General features: G+C 39.0%; 1 protein-coding gene across 3 annotated transcripts in view; it reads right to left on the reverse strand.

Annotated features, from left to right (window-relative positions):
• Positions 1–15870, reverse strand: part of TNPO3 (transportin 3) — an 89636-nt gene that overhangs the window by 49389 nt on the left and 24377 nt on the right. For 2 of the 3 annotated variants that reach the window (XM_080818156.1, XM_080818154.1), the window contains 3 exons: positions 10580–10780; positions 9538–9611; positions 7693–7849 (listed from right to left, as the gene is read on the reverse strand). In XM_080818156.1, coding sequence (XP_080674282.1) covers positions 7693–7849; positions 9538–9611; positions 10580–10702 — 354 coding nt within the window. In that variant the 5' untranslated portion in view covers positions 10703–10780. Of the gene's footprint in view, positions 1–7692; positions 7850–9537; positions 9612–10579; positions 10781–13891; positions 14011–15870 lie in introns of those variants that run through there. The other variant, XM_080818155.1, reaches the window with a different exon arrangement.

The following is a 15870-nucleotide window of genomic DNA, read 5'->3' on the forward strand; positions in this document are numbered from 1 at the left end:
AAACCTTGGTAGAAACTGAACATCTGTCCACAGGACATCAGGTGATCACAAGGCCTGAGCTTCTCATCATGAACTGAGTACTGTCTGACATACCTAAATATGGGCATGCAATTTGCGACGACGTGGATGGAACTAGAGGGTATTATGCTTAGCGAAATAAGTCAATCAGAGAAAGACAACTATCATATGATCTCCCTGGTATGAGGAATTGGAGATGCAATGTGGGGGGTTTGGGGGGTAGGAAAAGAAAAAATGAAAGATGGGATCAGGAGGGAGACAAACCATAAAAGACTCAATCTCAAAAAACAGACTGAGGGTTGCTGGGGGGAGGGGGGACGGGAGAGGGTGGTGGGGATATGGACATTGGGGAGGGTATATGCTATGATGAGTGCTGTGAAATGTGTAAACCTGGCGATTCACAGACCTGTACCCCTGGGGATAAAAACACATTATATGTTTATTAAAAAATTTAAAAATTAAAAAAAATATGGGCATGCATAACAGCAACCTATCATCAAACACAAACGGAATACAAGAAACTGAGTTCAAAAAGGTGTAAGAAAGCTGCATGAGCAGGTAGGTCAGATTCCTTTGACAAAAACTCTTCTTGCATTGATTCATTTCCCTCAACCCGTGCCTATTGCCTCCTGTCTCCTGGATGTTTCTTACAACCTAGATAACTAACGAAGAAAACTCAAGCCCAAATTACAGAATGATGTACACAACATGCCGGTACCACCTGAAGGTGGACAGTTGCAGAATTACAGACCCATAAGGGCAGTGAAGGACAGTGAGAGACAGTGGTTGTAGTGAAAGGGCAGTGGTTGAAGGAAAATCCTAAAGGGCAGAACTTCAAGCAATATAATTGGTTGTCCACCACGTATGGAGTGAGAGGTGACCAAAAACATGGATCTGTACTTATTTATGGACAATTTTCAATGATTTGGACGACAAGGTATTTGGAAGAAGCACGATTAAAAGTTTGGTGACAAGGAATTCTGAGGCAGAAGTATGTATGAATGGTATATAAATAGGCACAGACTGTGGAGAAATTTCTGTCCTGTGCGAATACCCACCAAAAGATATCCACTACAGAGGAATCTTTCAATGACAGATGGACAAAATGAGAAACTCTATAATGTCAGCCTCTTTCCCCAGCCACCTTGCTCAAGAGGCTCATAAACAAAATGGCCATAGCAGCTGGGATAAAGGTTACACAAGGATTAACAAGGACTTCCACTAAGTAAGCTAAAAACTACTGATGAGTGTCAAATCTACCAACAGCAGAGACCAATACTGAGCCCTAAAATGGCATCATCTACCAAAGGACCAGGCTGATTGATTACATTGAACTTCTATCACAAAGGAAGCAGAGATTTGTCTGGAAGAACAAGACTCACAGGAAGAAAGAGACTTATATGCTGGATATGGATTTGCCTTCCCTGCTTGCAGTGCTTCTGTCAGCACGGTATTAATCACAGGCTTACAGAATGCCATATCCAATCATAATGGCATCCTATGTAATCCAGGAACTCCTATCAGAATAAGGGAAATACAGTAATGAGCAACTCTGACCTCTGTTGGAGATTTTGGTCCCCAAGGAAGGAATGCTTCTACCAGGAAATACAAACATGATTCCAGTGAACTGGAAGATTAAGTCAACTACCTGGACAATATGGGCTTTTTATGCCACTGAACCAATAGGAAAAAAAGGGAGGAGGGTGTTAATCTGTAAGATGGGAGTGACTGATCCCAATAACCAAGGAAAAACAGTTCCGGGGTGCCTGGGTGGCTCATTTGATTAAGCGTCTGCCTTTGGCTCAGGTCATGATCCCAGGGTCCTGGGGTGGAGCCCCACGTCACGCTTCCTGCTGTTTCTCCCTCTCCCGCTTCCCCTGCTTGTGTTCCCTCTCTGTTTCTCTCTCTGTGTCAAATAAATAAATAAAATCTAAAAAAAAAAAGAAAAACCGAGTTCCTCCTACACAATCGAAGCAAAGAGTTCTCAGTGTGGAACCCACAGAATTTTCTAGAGAGCTTCTTAGTACTTCCATGCTTAACAATAAATGTTAATGGAAAACTACAGAAGCAACAACCCAAAAAGGCAGGATTATTGAGGGCTCATACTCTTAGGGAATGAAAGTTAGGGTCACTTCAAAGAGTAAAGAACACCAACCAGCTAAGGTTCTGACCAAGGCAGGTATCTTAGTCCATTCAGGCTGCTACAAGAGTACAATAGGATGGGTGGCACAAACAACAGAAATTTATTTTTTACAGATTTAGAGGCTGGGGAAGTTCAAGATCAATGTACCCCCTAGATCCAGTGTCTGGTGAGGACTGGCTTCTTGTTTGATAATCAAGGACCTTTCCTCTATGTTTACACATGACATAAGAAGGAAGGGAGCTTTCTGGGGTTGGGGTCTCTTTTATAAGGACACTAATCCCATTCATGAGGGTCCCATATTCATGACCTAATAACCTTCCAAAAGCGCCACCTTCTAACACTACAATGTCAGGCACTAGGTTTCAACATATAAATATATAAATTGGGGCTGGGCACACACACAAATATTCAGTCTATAGCAACATTTAATTTTGGTGGGGGGAAAGGGGGAGACACACAAATATTCAGTCTATAGCATCAGGGGAAAGATGAAATGAGTTGTGCAAGAAAGCCATACATATGAATTATAGAACTCCTGTGATAAATACACACATGAGGGCTTTTCTCTTTGCTTGTTATGCCATTGCATACGAGTTTTTGTTTTTTTAAGATTTTTATTTGAGAGAGAGCATGAGAGAGAGAGAAAGAGAGACAGCGTGCGCATGGGCGTGCACACAAGCAGGGGAGAGGAAGAAGCAGACTCCCTACTGAGCAAGAAGCCCAATGCAGGCCTCAATCCCAGGACCATGAGATCATGAACTGAGCCAAGGCAGATGCTTAACCAACTGATCCACCCAGCCCCTGCACATCATGAGTTTAAATGTATGTAAAAGAGTTAACCTAACAGAAAGCTAAGCTAGTCGAACAGGAAGACTAAGGCTGGCTATAGATATATTGCCTCCCAGCACCAAATTCACCCTTTTAGACTACTCTGTAAAAATGGATCTGGGCTCTTTAAATATTTTCCCTATGCCAAGCAGCACTGACTTTTTGCCAGAAGGCCACTAGAGAGAAAAAAGAGGAAATGAGTTCTGCTTCCCAGTGTTAGCGTGCTCACTTGGTAGCCTTCTACAGAACGTGCAGCTCCCCCAGACCAGACTCGTATTTCCTCTGGTGCCTGCTTCCTGCAGGGCACTGGCCACCAGCTTCCCTGGCATTTCCCCCACTCTCTCCAATGGATTTATAGCAAAGTGCTTCTGGCTCCTAAAGAATGTACTTCTCCAGCACTGGATTCAGTGTGCTCAGTTTCTCCAGTGTCTGCAGTACACAGTGGCCAGAGGCTTCCTCTGGTACTGCCACACCAAGGTGATTTTGTGGCAAAGAGACACCTTCCCTGAATAGCTTTCTGGGCTTCCTAGAAGGCATATTTCCAGCAAGTTCAAAAAGACTAATTTTCAGCAGCACAGAGTGCCAAAACAACTTCTCCACAACACTGTGCCTTCTCTAAATAGGGTCTGGATCTCAGCCCTGGGAGGGGGTGACCTCCTCCTCCCTTGGGAGCCCTATCTCAGCCTTGGGGGCTAATGTCTGCTCCTTCTATCTGCTTTATGCCTATATTCTTTAGAGCTCTCTTTACTTCTTACTAGACAATCCCTCATCACTGTAACCTCCTGTTAGAATTAATCACTCTTTATATTAAACACTCCTACATACTACTATGTGGTTTCTCTCTTCTGACTAGATCCAGACTGATACTAAAAGAAACCAAGGATTATAGATCTGGGGCAAAGAGGTAACAAGGTGAGTATTAATCCTTTTTTTGTTAGGAAGGAGAGAAATGCTCTAGTGGCCAAAGTTATAATATTTTAAGCATCAAAACAATGATTTTAGTTGAGACCCTAAATCAATGAAAATCCGTGAGTCCTAACACTCCATAAAGAGGTATCAGAAAAAAACAGTGACACTTGAGGCAGGTTTAAATCAAAGCCTTATTTTGAAACAGGAAATTAAAAAAGAATTTAAGATTTATGGTGCCTTTCTAGTAGAATGCCAGACTACTCACAAGAATACCGACTAATATATACACAGAAAAAATGACAAAATTATTAAAATATTATTTTGCAAACCATAATGAAATTATTAAGACAGTGATTACCAACTAGAATTTAAAATCCTTAGGCAGGAGCGCCTAGGTGGCTCAGTTGGTTGAGCGACTGCCTTCAGCTCAGGTCATGATCCTGGACTTCCAGGATCGAGGCCCGCATCGGGCTCCCAGCTCCTTGGGGAGTCTGCTTCTCCCTCTGACCTTCTCCGCTCTCATATTCTCTCTCAAATAAATAAATAAAATCTTTTAAAAAATAAATAAATAAAAATTAAAAAAAAAAAATAAAGCCTCTGCCTTCGGCTCAGGTCATGATCCCAGGGTCCTGGGATCGAGCCCCGCATCGGGCTCTGCTCAGCAGGGAGCCTGCTTCCCTTCCTCTCTCTGCCTGCCTCTCTGCCTACTTGTGATCTCTGTCTGTCAAATAAATAAATAAAATCTTTAAAAAATAATAATAAAAATAAAATCCTCAGGCAAAAGTTGATATGGAATTGAACATTTTTATTTTATAAACTACCATCATACAAATTGCATTGTAAGGAGGAAAACTTTATAAATGGAAGAATCAGACCGTCATAACCCTAATCTAGTTAACCCTAACATCACTAATGGAAGGTCACCCAAAAGTATTTTCTCTTCTGATAGGATGCCACGTGAGGTATCTATGATGTATTCCAGTAAAAAATGTTTAACCTTTTGGGGCATCTGAGTGGCTCAGTTGATTAAGTGTCCGACTCTTGATTTTGGCTCAGGTCATAATTTCAGGGTTCTAAGATCAAGCCTAATGTCAGATTCTGCGCTGGGCATGGAGCCTGCTTTAAGAGTCTCTCCCTCTCCGCACCACCCCCTTAAAAATTAATAAATAAAATTTTTAAAATCTTTAACCTTTTAAAATCAATCATTAAGACTTTCTTTCTCAACCAGCATTCTAGAAAGAGTAAAGTCTTGTAGAAAATGATTTGGGGGTGCCTGGGTGGCTCAGTGGGTTAAGCCTCTGCCTTTGGCTCAGGTCATGATCCCAGGGTCCTGGGATCGAGTCCTGCATTGGGCTCTCTGCTCGGCAGGGAGCCTGCTTCCTCCTCTCTCTCTCTCTACCTGCCTCTCTGCCTACTTGTGATCTCTGTCAAATAAATAAATAAAATTTAAAAAAAAGAAAATGATTTGGGTGACTGTTTTCTCCATCATCCTAAGGATAGTATACTCGTACCATTATTAATACATGGGAGAGTATCTGTTTATACCATGGATGCCTTAGGGCATTAAGGCTTAATTCTCTAGAGGAATTCCTACTGAGAAGAGCTGTTTTAGATACAACTTCCAATTAAAGGAAAGACAGAGAACAGAAAAACAAACTAAATGAAACAAAGACAAGGCAACCAGAAAATCCAAAAGGCAAGACAGTCTATAAAATAACTGGTCCAATCTCAACTCAAATCAGTGTTGTTTTGAAAAGAGGTGGAAGAGAAGCTGTGATTAGGAATCATAATAAACTGATACAAGGCATGGTGCTAGAATGAATACTGATTTGGAAAAATGCTGTTAAGGATATTTTAGGATTAACTTGGGAAATGTGAAGAGGATCTGGGTACTTATTAGAGGATATAAAAATTTACTGAAATGAAAGGATGAAGCTGGATGACTGAAAAAGAAACTGCAGGAGGACAGGTAAAATATAATCTCATTTGTATTTAAAAAATTTAAAAAATTTGTCGGGGCGCGTGGGTGGCTCAGTGGGTTGGGCCTCTGCCTTCGGCTCAGGTCATGATCTCAGGGTCCTGGAATCGAGCCGCGCATCGGGCTTTCTGCTCAGAAAGGAGCCTGCTTCCCCCTCTCTCTCTGCCTGCTGCTCTGCCTACTTGTGATCTCTCTCTCTCTTTCTCTGCCAAATAAATAAATAAAATCTTTAAAAAAAATAAATAAAAATAAAAAATAAAAATAAAAAATTTGTCATATGTTCATGGAGGATATGTACTAAAAGGTTAATAGTGTGATCTCCAAATGGTTTGAATATACTGTCTGTATTTTCTAATTCTCAATAATACTATTTCTTTAAAATAAATGGTAAGTTGAAAAACGCATTCAAAAGAATAATTTTCCAGTGAATTTCTAACACCAATCTGAACACAATTTTAAGTAAAAAATGTCTTTTCAAATAAAAAGTTCTATGATGGTGCAAAAGTACTGAAGCAAATCTCTGAAAAATAATCTATAACCACATTATTGAAAAAACTGCCCTGGGCTTATAAAGACCTAAAATGAGATGTGGGCTAGATAATTTAATACAATCAAGTTCAAGAAGTAGCAAATATTTTCTTTAAAGGGCCAAAGAGTAAACACTTTAAATTTATTATAGACTATATGTGGTCTCTGTGAAAATTATTCAACTCTGCCACTTCAACTCAAAATTACAGACATACACAATATGTAACTGTATGAACGTGACTATGTTCCAGTAAAACTCTATTTACAGAAATACATGACTAGCTCATAGACCATAAATTTACCCATCACTGGTCTACAGCATTAAAATATTCCTAGTCAAAAAGGACCTAATCACATTTAACTCTTTTTATTTTTATTTTTTTTTAAGTTTTTATTTATTTATTTGACAGACAGAGATCACAAGTAGGCAGAGAGGCAGGCAGAGAGAGAGGAGGAAGCAGGCTCCCTGCTGAGCAAAGAGCCCGATGCGGGGCTCGATCCCAGGACCCTGGGATCATGACCTGAGCCAAAGGCAGAGGCTTTAACCCACCGAGCCACCCAGGCGCCCCACATTTAACTTTTTTTTAAAAAATGGTGTAGTATTATCTCATTTATAATTGTGATATTGCTCAAAGGTCAACTAAAGACCTGAACCACCTCCCTATCAAAATCTCAACTGATCCTTAAGAGAAGGATCCTTTCCTTAAGTAAATTTACACATTAGCATGGTCCTTTGTCAAGACCCAACAGTATGTCGCATGAAGTAGTAGAAAAGCAAGGAAGTGTAATCAGAAAGCCTGAGTTTCAATTCTGAATTAGCAGTTGTGTACGTCTAAAGCCTATATATCTAATTCATAAAATGGAAATAACATCACCCTCACAGTGTTACTTACAAGCTCAAAAAGTACAGTTTCTGGGGCGCCTGGGTGGCTCAGTTGGTTGGGCCGCTGCCTTTGCCTCAGGTCATGATCCCAAGGTCGTGGGATCAAGTCCCACATCAGGCTCCTTGCTTGGTGGGGAGCCTGCTTCTCTCTCTGCCTCTGCCTGCCTCTCTGCCTGCTTGTGCTCTCTCTCTCTCATAACTAAATAAATAAAATCTTAAAGAAAAAAAAAAAGTAGTTTCTGAATCTGAAAAGTATTTAATTGTAGTGTTCTACAAATGTCACAGTATTATCATTGCCAATTTTTGCAAAGAAATCTGTATTTCACAATAATGCAATGAATTAGAAAATAACCACCATGGCTTTTTGCCCTTATAGAGCAACTTAGTAATTTCATACTTCCTCACCAATAGAGATACCACTGTACTAGAGTAGAAGGCCAAATCTTCTATAATTTCTGTGCGCCGGTTAGCCCCAATTCGTAAGGAACGACTATGTACTTCCTCAGGTAACACTGTAAGGATCTCCAGCAGAAAAGGCAGAGAAGTTACATCATTGCTATATCTGGAAAAGGAAAGGGAGAGAGTGAAGTTATTTAGAGTCAGAAAATACACAATCACATAAGGTAACAACAAGCTTCAGAATAACCTATAACAACAAAAGCAGCATTCTCACTACTGGTAAAGTAGAGGACAAAAACAAAAATTTTTGGAAAGGTATCTGGAAATCAAAATTTCAACTTGCATCATCTGTGACCCAGCAACTCCACTTACAGAAAATTCTCTCTCAGAAAAATCTCACATACACATGCAAAGTATACAAAAATAAGCACTGCAATACTTTTTTATAGTATCAAAAATATTGGAAAATATAAAGGTCTTCCATAATTAGGATACAAAAGGTTACAAATAGTTATACAATGGAATACACATAGCCGTTATAGTGAAAGAAGCATCTATGCCTTAACATGAGAAGATGTCCACAATGTACTAAGCACAAAAAGTATATGAAATACGTTACATATGAGTGAACAAATACATAGGTATATTGAAATATATATGCACTGATTTATTTTAAAATGCTTAAAGTCTGGAGGACTACATAGTTAACCATTAATAGTGGTTACCTAACGAAATACAGAAATAGGGAGAGAAAAAGGCTTTTACTTTGAAAGTTTCCACACTATTAGAATTTTTTTAAGGAACATGTGTTAATTTTCTTAATGAAAATTTTCTAAAAAAAAAACATAAAACTATCCATATAAAGGCTTTAATAACACATTATAGTTGGAGGTAAAAAGGACATCCACTTTGTTAAAAAATAGTATCCTAACCAAATGCCAAAATGCAAGCAAATATCAAGATTATCTGGCCAAGACCATGAGGAAATGCTTTTATTCAAAGTAGCAGGCTCTGTGTATCTAAAAATCATATTGTCCCTTTGACAGATATGAAACAAACCCCAATTAGTAAGAACTTTTACGCATGACTTCTAATTTAATATAATCTTACACATTCTGACAATATTTTTGTTTTTTGTTTTTAAAGATTTTTTTTTAAAGATTTTATTTATTTATTTGACACACAGAGAGAGAGATCACAAGCAGGCAGAGAGGCAGGCAGAGAAAAAGGAGGAAGCAGACTCCCTGCCGAGCAGAGAGCCTGATGCGGGGCTCGATCCCAGGACCCCAAGATCATGACCCGAGCCGAAGGCAGAGGCTCAACCCACCGAGGCACCCAGGTGCCCCTGTTTTTAAAGATTTTACTTATTTATTTGACAGAGATCACAAGTAGGCAGAGAGGTAGGCAGAGAGAGAGGAGGAAGCAGGCTCCCCGCAGAGCAGAGAGCCCGACGTGGGGCTCAATCCCAGGACCCCGGGATCATGACCCGAGCTGAAGCCTGAGGCTTTAACCCACTGAGCCACCCAGGTGCCCCATTCTGACAATGTTTTTATAGAACTGCTGACATGTCAGTTAGTGGGGGTGATCCACAAGACAATGAAAGACTTTGCTGCAGTTAATTCAAAAAACGTGTGTATAAATTATGAGGGCCTTTTATGTTCCACACAACATACTTCTGTAATATTTAAATTTTCAATTATTTTCTTTTTATCTAACAAAAGTTAATAATAAATAATTCTTCATTAAGAGTTTGGGGAAATATTCCAAATATCTAGTTAATGCTAACAAATTTCTCTTTGTAGGTTAATAGCAATTCCAAATGCTAGAATATAATTAATACAAGTTACTTACTTTTCCACCAATGTTTGTACACACCCCTTCCAGGAAGGCATCTGTAGGGCAAGGTCTGCTATTGCTAAAGCCAGCTGAATAAGAAGAGAGATTAAATAAATGAATAGAACGCGTGAAGAGAAATAGGGTTACCATCAATATTAACCGGAAAGCAAAGAAACTAAACTTTATCCAAACAATATGACAACAAAGACTGACAACCAACCTACCTCTCCTCACCTCCACACCTCCACAATTACATATAGAATGTAAACTCTTCTGGGCTAGCTACAAACTGTTAGTATTTAAAAGTTAACCTCTAAAAATGAAAACCAAAACCAAAAACAACAAAAAGAAATAAGAAAGAACAGACTATAGATCTTCCTCAGAATATATCAATACTTACTTTTATTTGGCAATACCACAGAACTTCATGGACAGATAAATTACACTTTGCCAAAAGGCCAAAGCTACTGACAAAGTCAGCCCTTTGATTCACTCCTCAAGTAATGGAATGCCATTTCCCTTCTCTTTCCATTTCTCATCTTGAAGCCTTATGCAAAAGCCTCCTTCCTCTTCAAGGGCACTTCTATGCCAGGCAGAGAACACACATGGAGTATGTATTCACGGAAGCTTCCAGTTTTCCTTTTTAATGTATTTACCAGTCTAAAGGGGGAAGGGCCAGATGCTGCACTATTTCATTCATGAGACTTTACTAGCCAATTGGTCCAGAAATGATTTTTTTAAAGGCATCTGACCCAGAACAGTACAGTATACAGTGTTTTTACCACCTGCAATTTTAATGGGGGGGGGGCGGCCCACATATGCCTGCCTGTGGAAATCTATACTCACCTCCCCCACTTCTGGTATTTAAATTGGTTTGAAATCAAATAAACTCTAATATTAACACAGAAGATTTTCACTTTCTATCCACTTAAGAATATAGCAGTAAGTCCATAATAAAGTTAACAATACTTCATATGGCCTAGCAATGTCAATCAAAATTAATTTGACAAATCCAAATGGCCTTATTAACTTCCCTGATGAGAAGCACAGGATTTACCTGCGTTACAATGACAGGTGACAAGTCTTTCAAGTTCTGGATATGGGTTAGTAATGAGTCCCGTAAAGAGGCATGAGAGTCTGTGGGGAGCTCATAAAATGAGGTCTGAATCTTCATTTTCATGGTCTGTGCAGCAAAGTAGCATGATTCCACATCCTGTCGGATCTGTAACAACTGGTCTGAAATCTCCCATGCATGAACCTAAAAGAAAACCAGACAAAATGTCTTAAAGACTATTGTACTAAGTAATTTTAATGTTACACCTCAACATATATAAAGACATATGCAGACCAAAGTTAAAAACCCGACAAGCTAAATTACCCACTAATTTAGCCAATACCTCAAACTATATATTTAAAGGCCCTGTTCAACGAAAGTATTACCTAAATCCTTCTGACTCATTCTAGGAAGACCTGCGAGTTATCAATCAGATCAACAGATCTAATCTTGCTGATTAGAATCATTAATTGTATAGCGGGGAGAATATGAAGAAAAAAGTCCCAAAAGCTCCTACTAAAACTAAAATGTCACTGTGTAACTTCCAACCCCATCTATAGGTTGGATATTCTTTTCCACTTAAAATTCACTTTGAGAATTGAATCTAAGAACCATTTTAATGTATCTATAAATAGGTCTCAGTAGGCCTACATTTCAATCTTTAGTTCCTTTTAGCAGAAAAACCATCTCACCCCAAATGAATATTTCATATACTTCTATCATTTTCTAATGGCAAAGTGCTTTATATACATAATACTAAAATCATTTTCACAGGAGAAAATAAATGTATCTCTGGAAATAATAATGGAATGAAAGCATAGGATTTGGTCTCTAATAGCTAGTCACAGTTACAAAAAAGTTCTATTTTGAAAGATAACTTTGGGAACAAAGTTGTGCAGTACACAGTAGGCAACAAATTAAAACTGATTAATTTTAATCCAATTCTACCAAACTGCCTCTTCTTGGGACAGGCTAAAATAGGTTGGCAATAATGAACTGAAAAAAAATTTTTCAATCCCAATTCAGGAGCAGAGGCAATTGTAGGAGGTCACAAAGAGTCACCCAGTTAATTTCTTATGAAGCTAGAGCACTTCACAAGTAATACAAAATGATTCAAGATCTTTCCACAGATAAACAGGAGTCAACAAAGAGAAACAGGTAGAATAAATGGCCTGTACAAGTTCCCAAAGTAAACTGAAAATAAAGACCCTGAAGGTTATTAGAGGTTTATTAACATAAAACTTAGCCTTCAATCAGATAAGATAGTGGAAAATAACCTAAAACATTATGTCACACAAAAAATCTTCCAGCCACATTAGTTTTTAGCTATTTAGTATCTAACCAGTAACTCAAACATACCTGTAGTTTAATATGCCATCAAAATGTATTTTGTGCAAATTGGTATTTTATGATCTAGTTTTTTTGTTTTTTAAGTAAGCTCTATACCCAAAGTGGGGTTGAACTCATGACCCTGAGATCACAAGTCGCATGTTCTACCAACTGAGCCAGCCAGGCGCCCCTCTAACTGCTATTTAAAAAAAAATAATAGCAAAAAGATTCTATGAAACCTTGGAATCTCCATAAATGCCCTCATAAAAACACAGCAGTCAAAGAGCAAAACTAAAGCACTATGGGCATTTACAACAAAACCAGGTATTATCCAGTTATGTCTAAGAACCCCAAAATATAAGTCATTGGGAAAAAAACCAGTGACATCTGTAAGACCTGTGTAGTTTTAGCTTCAGTAAAAGCAGAAGCAGAGGAAAACAACAGGGTATCTAATGGATGTAAGGGCAGAGGAACACCTAAAGAGCCAAAAAGTATTCAATGGAAAGAACACAAAGACAATTTCAGGACTGAAAATAGAAGAGGTTTTGTCAGATCTGAAAGCAGGTGAGTAGAAGAGGTGAGTGGAAGAGGCCTACATAAAATCTAAGGAGATGGTATAGTCTAGCTTCTATAAATTCTTGAAGTGGAAGGATGGGACTCCAAACTGAGGATAAAATGCTGTCAAGAGAATCAATATTATACAGGATAAGTAAAACAGAGACAAAGGAAGAAAAGAAGAAGGTAACAAAACCAGGAAATCTCAGAAATCAAACCACATTTGTAAATACTATCTGACAGAAAAGGAAGTTCTTTGAGATGAATATACTACCCTCAGCCATGCCTCCTAAAGTTTAGAAAGACTAATTTCACACAAAAATAAGCAATTGAGGCCAAATGCTATATACAGATATAGGAGGAAAAAGAAAATAATGAACCGAATAATATCTCTACAACGCAAGCAGGCCAGAAAACACATTCTTTAAAAAGTAGTCTACCAGAAAAATATAGAGATACTAGACATCCATCTAAATAAATTGGACATGGTAACATTAAACAACGGCAGTATCTAAAACAACAACAAAAACAATCTAAAGTCCAAAGGAATAGAAGCAAACCTGAAAGAGCTCAATGGATGAAGATAAAAAACCTGGTGTAAGAAAATGGACTATACGATAGTACTGGATTACAAACTCAAAAATAAAAAAAGCAAATGCCCACAAGTCCATACTGATGTGAACAATGATCAAATAACTAACTGCGAAGTTATCTGTAAGACATAAGACATCATTTTTACAGAAGAATGCTTAGTTAATAAAGGTAAGAAGAAATGAGAAAAATAGACAGTTATTATTTCAACACCACAGTAATAACTGCAACAGGCGATATTCATGGATAGGGGATAAAATGAGTGGGTGAAATTTAAAAAGAAACAGGATATATCAAAGTGTCTCCCTCAAATATTTATTGGTCTTAATACATGTCCACAAATTCTTGGACAGTTACTATTTAAGAACTCCGATTTTTCTTCGGAGAGACAATGTAAAGAAACCTAAGACTACATGGAAAGCCAGAGGAGCCCAAACCAGCGTTCTAGCCATGTCTATCAGTGTCAGGCATATAAATGAAGCCATCTTAGAATATCCAGACCAGCCCACCCACCAAGCTTCATGGAGCAGAATTATCATCCACAGAAGCCCACTCGAATCTGTGACCTACAAAACTGTGAGATACAATGAAATGATTTTTGTTTTTGTTTCTTAATTTTTTTAAATTTAGGTTCCATGCCCAATGTGGGGCTTGAGCTCACAACCCTGAGATCAAGAGTTGCGTGCTCTACTGACTGAGCCAGTTGGGTGCCCCCGAAACAATTTCTAAGTCACTAAGTTCTAAGGTAATTTGTTTCATAGTGGATCATGAGAACAACCAAATATTATGTGCATCCTGACAAAAGAACAATGACAGGATCAAACGTGTGTCTCATCAAACCTCTGGATGTAGCCGGCAATTTACAGGATATACAGAGGAGACAAGCTGCAGCATAACTACACATATGGCAAAATCCACAATGAAGAATAACTCAACAGGTCAAATGGCCCAGATTCCTCAACAGTTAAAAAATCTAGAGAGAGAAAGAGAGAGAGAGAACTTACTGGTTAAAAGACACTCAAAAGGCATATTTTTTAAAACAACAAGACTAAAAACTACAAAGAAACACAAAGAAAGGATTACTATGAAAGGACAGTAGTTACTTTGAGGGAGAGGGAAGCAGTATGTCAAACAGAGCAATGAAGACTTCTGGAATGCCGAGAAAAGTTCTATTTCTTGATTTGGGTGGGTAGCTATAAGGACACCCATATACAGTAATTTACCAAGTTATAAATTATACATTTGCTCCACCCCATTTTCTGAATCAGCATTTAAGAAACAAAATAGAACAAAACAAAAAACTCCAATATTGCTGCTTGTTAAAACTGAACCATAGGATGTCTTTCTCCCAAGTGAAATCTGTCAACCTACCAGATCAGGAGTCTGGTAAAAAAGTTCGTTGACTGCACCATGTCAAGTTGTGCTTTAATCTGAATGGTAGAAACTAGTAAAAATCTTTATTACTGATTTAAATGTTTCCACCTCCTTAAAAGTAGAGATGTAGAGGTGTGCCTGGGTGGCTCAGTCGGTTAAGAATTTGCCTTCAGGGACACTTGGGTGGCTCAGTCAGTTGGGTGTCTGTCTTCCCCTAGGGGCATGATCCCAGAGTCCTGGGATGGAATCCAGCATCGGGCTCCTTGCTCAGCAGGGTGCCTGCTTCTCCCTTTGCTTGAGCATGCGCGTGCTCGCTCTCGCGCGCGCTCTCTCTCTCTGACAAGCAAATAAATAAAAAAAATAAAATATTAAAAAAAAAAAAAAAGTCTGCCTTCAGCTCAGGTCATGATACCAGGGCCCTGAGATTGAGCCCCACATTGGGCTCCCTTCAGCTTCTCCCTCACCCTCTCCCTCTGTGTGCACCTCCTCCACTCTCTCAAATAAATAAATAAATAAACAAATCTTTAAAAAAATAATAAAAATAAAATAGAGGTCTCAAAAAGGAAGGGCAGAACCTAAAGTCAAAAGAAAACAAAAAGCCCATTTCCCTCTGGACTGTTAAATGTAGGAGTAGAGGGGAGACCTGGGTGGCTTACTCAGTTAAGAGTTTGCCTTTGGCTTGGGTCGTGACCCCAGAGTCCTGAGACTGAGTCCCACATCAGGATCCTTGCTCAGCAGGGACCCTGCTTTTACCTCTGCCTGCCACTCCCCCTGCCCTGCACTTGCACTGGGTCTCTCTCTGACAAATAAATAAATAAAATCTTTAAAAAACAAAACAAAACAAAAGTAGGGGTAGGGATGCAAGCAGTTATTTTTCAAGCATCTTTTTTACTTTAGATTTCTCTTTAAGATTTTATTTATTCATTTGACAGAGAGAGAGAGAGAGAGAGAGAGAGAGGGAGAGGGAGAGAGGGAACACAAGCAAGGTAGTGGGAGGGGAAGCAGGATTCCCACTGAGCAGGGAGCCCAATGCAGGGCTCCATCCCAGGCCCCCAGGATCACGACTTGAGCCAAAGGCAGCCGCTTAACTGACTGAGCCACCCAGGCACCCCTACTTTTTAAGAAGTAATCTCGACACCCAGTATGTGGCTTGAACTCACAAGCCTGAGATCAAGAGTCACATGCTTTTCCAACTGAGTCAGCCAGGTGCCCCAAAAGTAACACAGTCTTAAAACAAACAATAAGACAAGAAGGGAAACTGAAAATATCTTAACATAAATGAAAATGGAAACACAATATACCAAAGTTTATGAGATCCAGCAAAAACAGCACTTAGAGGGAAATTCATAGCCATACATATTTATGTTATTAAAAAAAGAAGTATCTTGGGACGCCTGGGTAACTCAGTCAGTTAAGCCACTGCCTTCAGCTCAGATCATGATCCC

Source organism: Martes martes (assembly GCF_963455335.1).
Source record: "Martes martes genome assembly, chromosome: 11".
Lineage (NCBI taxonomy): Eukaryota > Metazoa > Chordata > Mammalia > Carnivora > Mustelidae > Martes > Martes martes.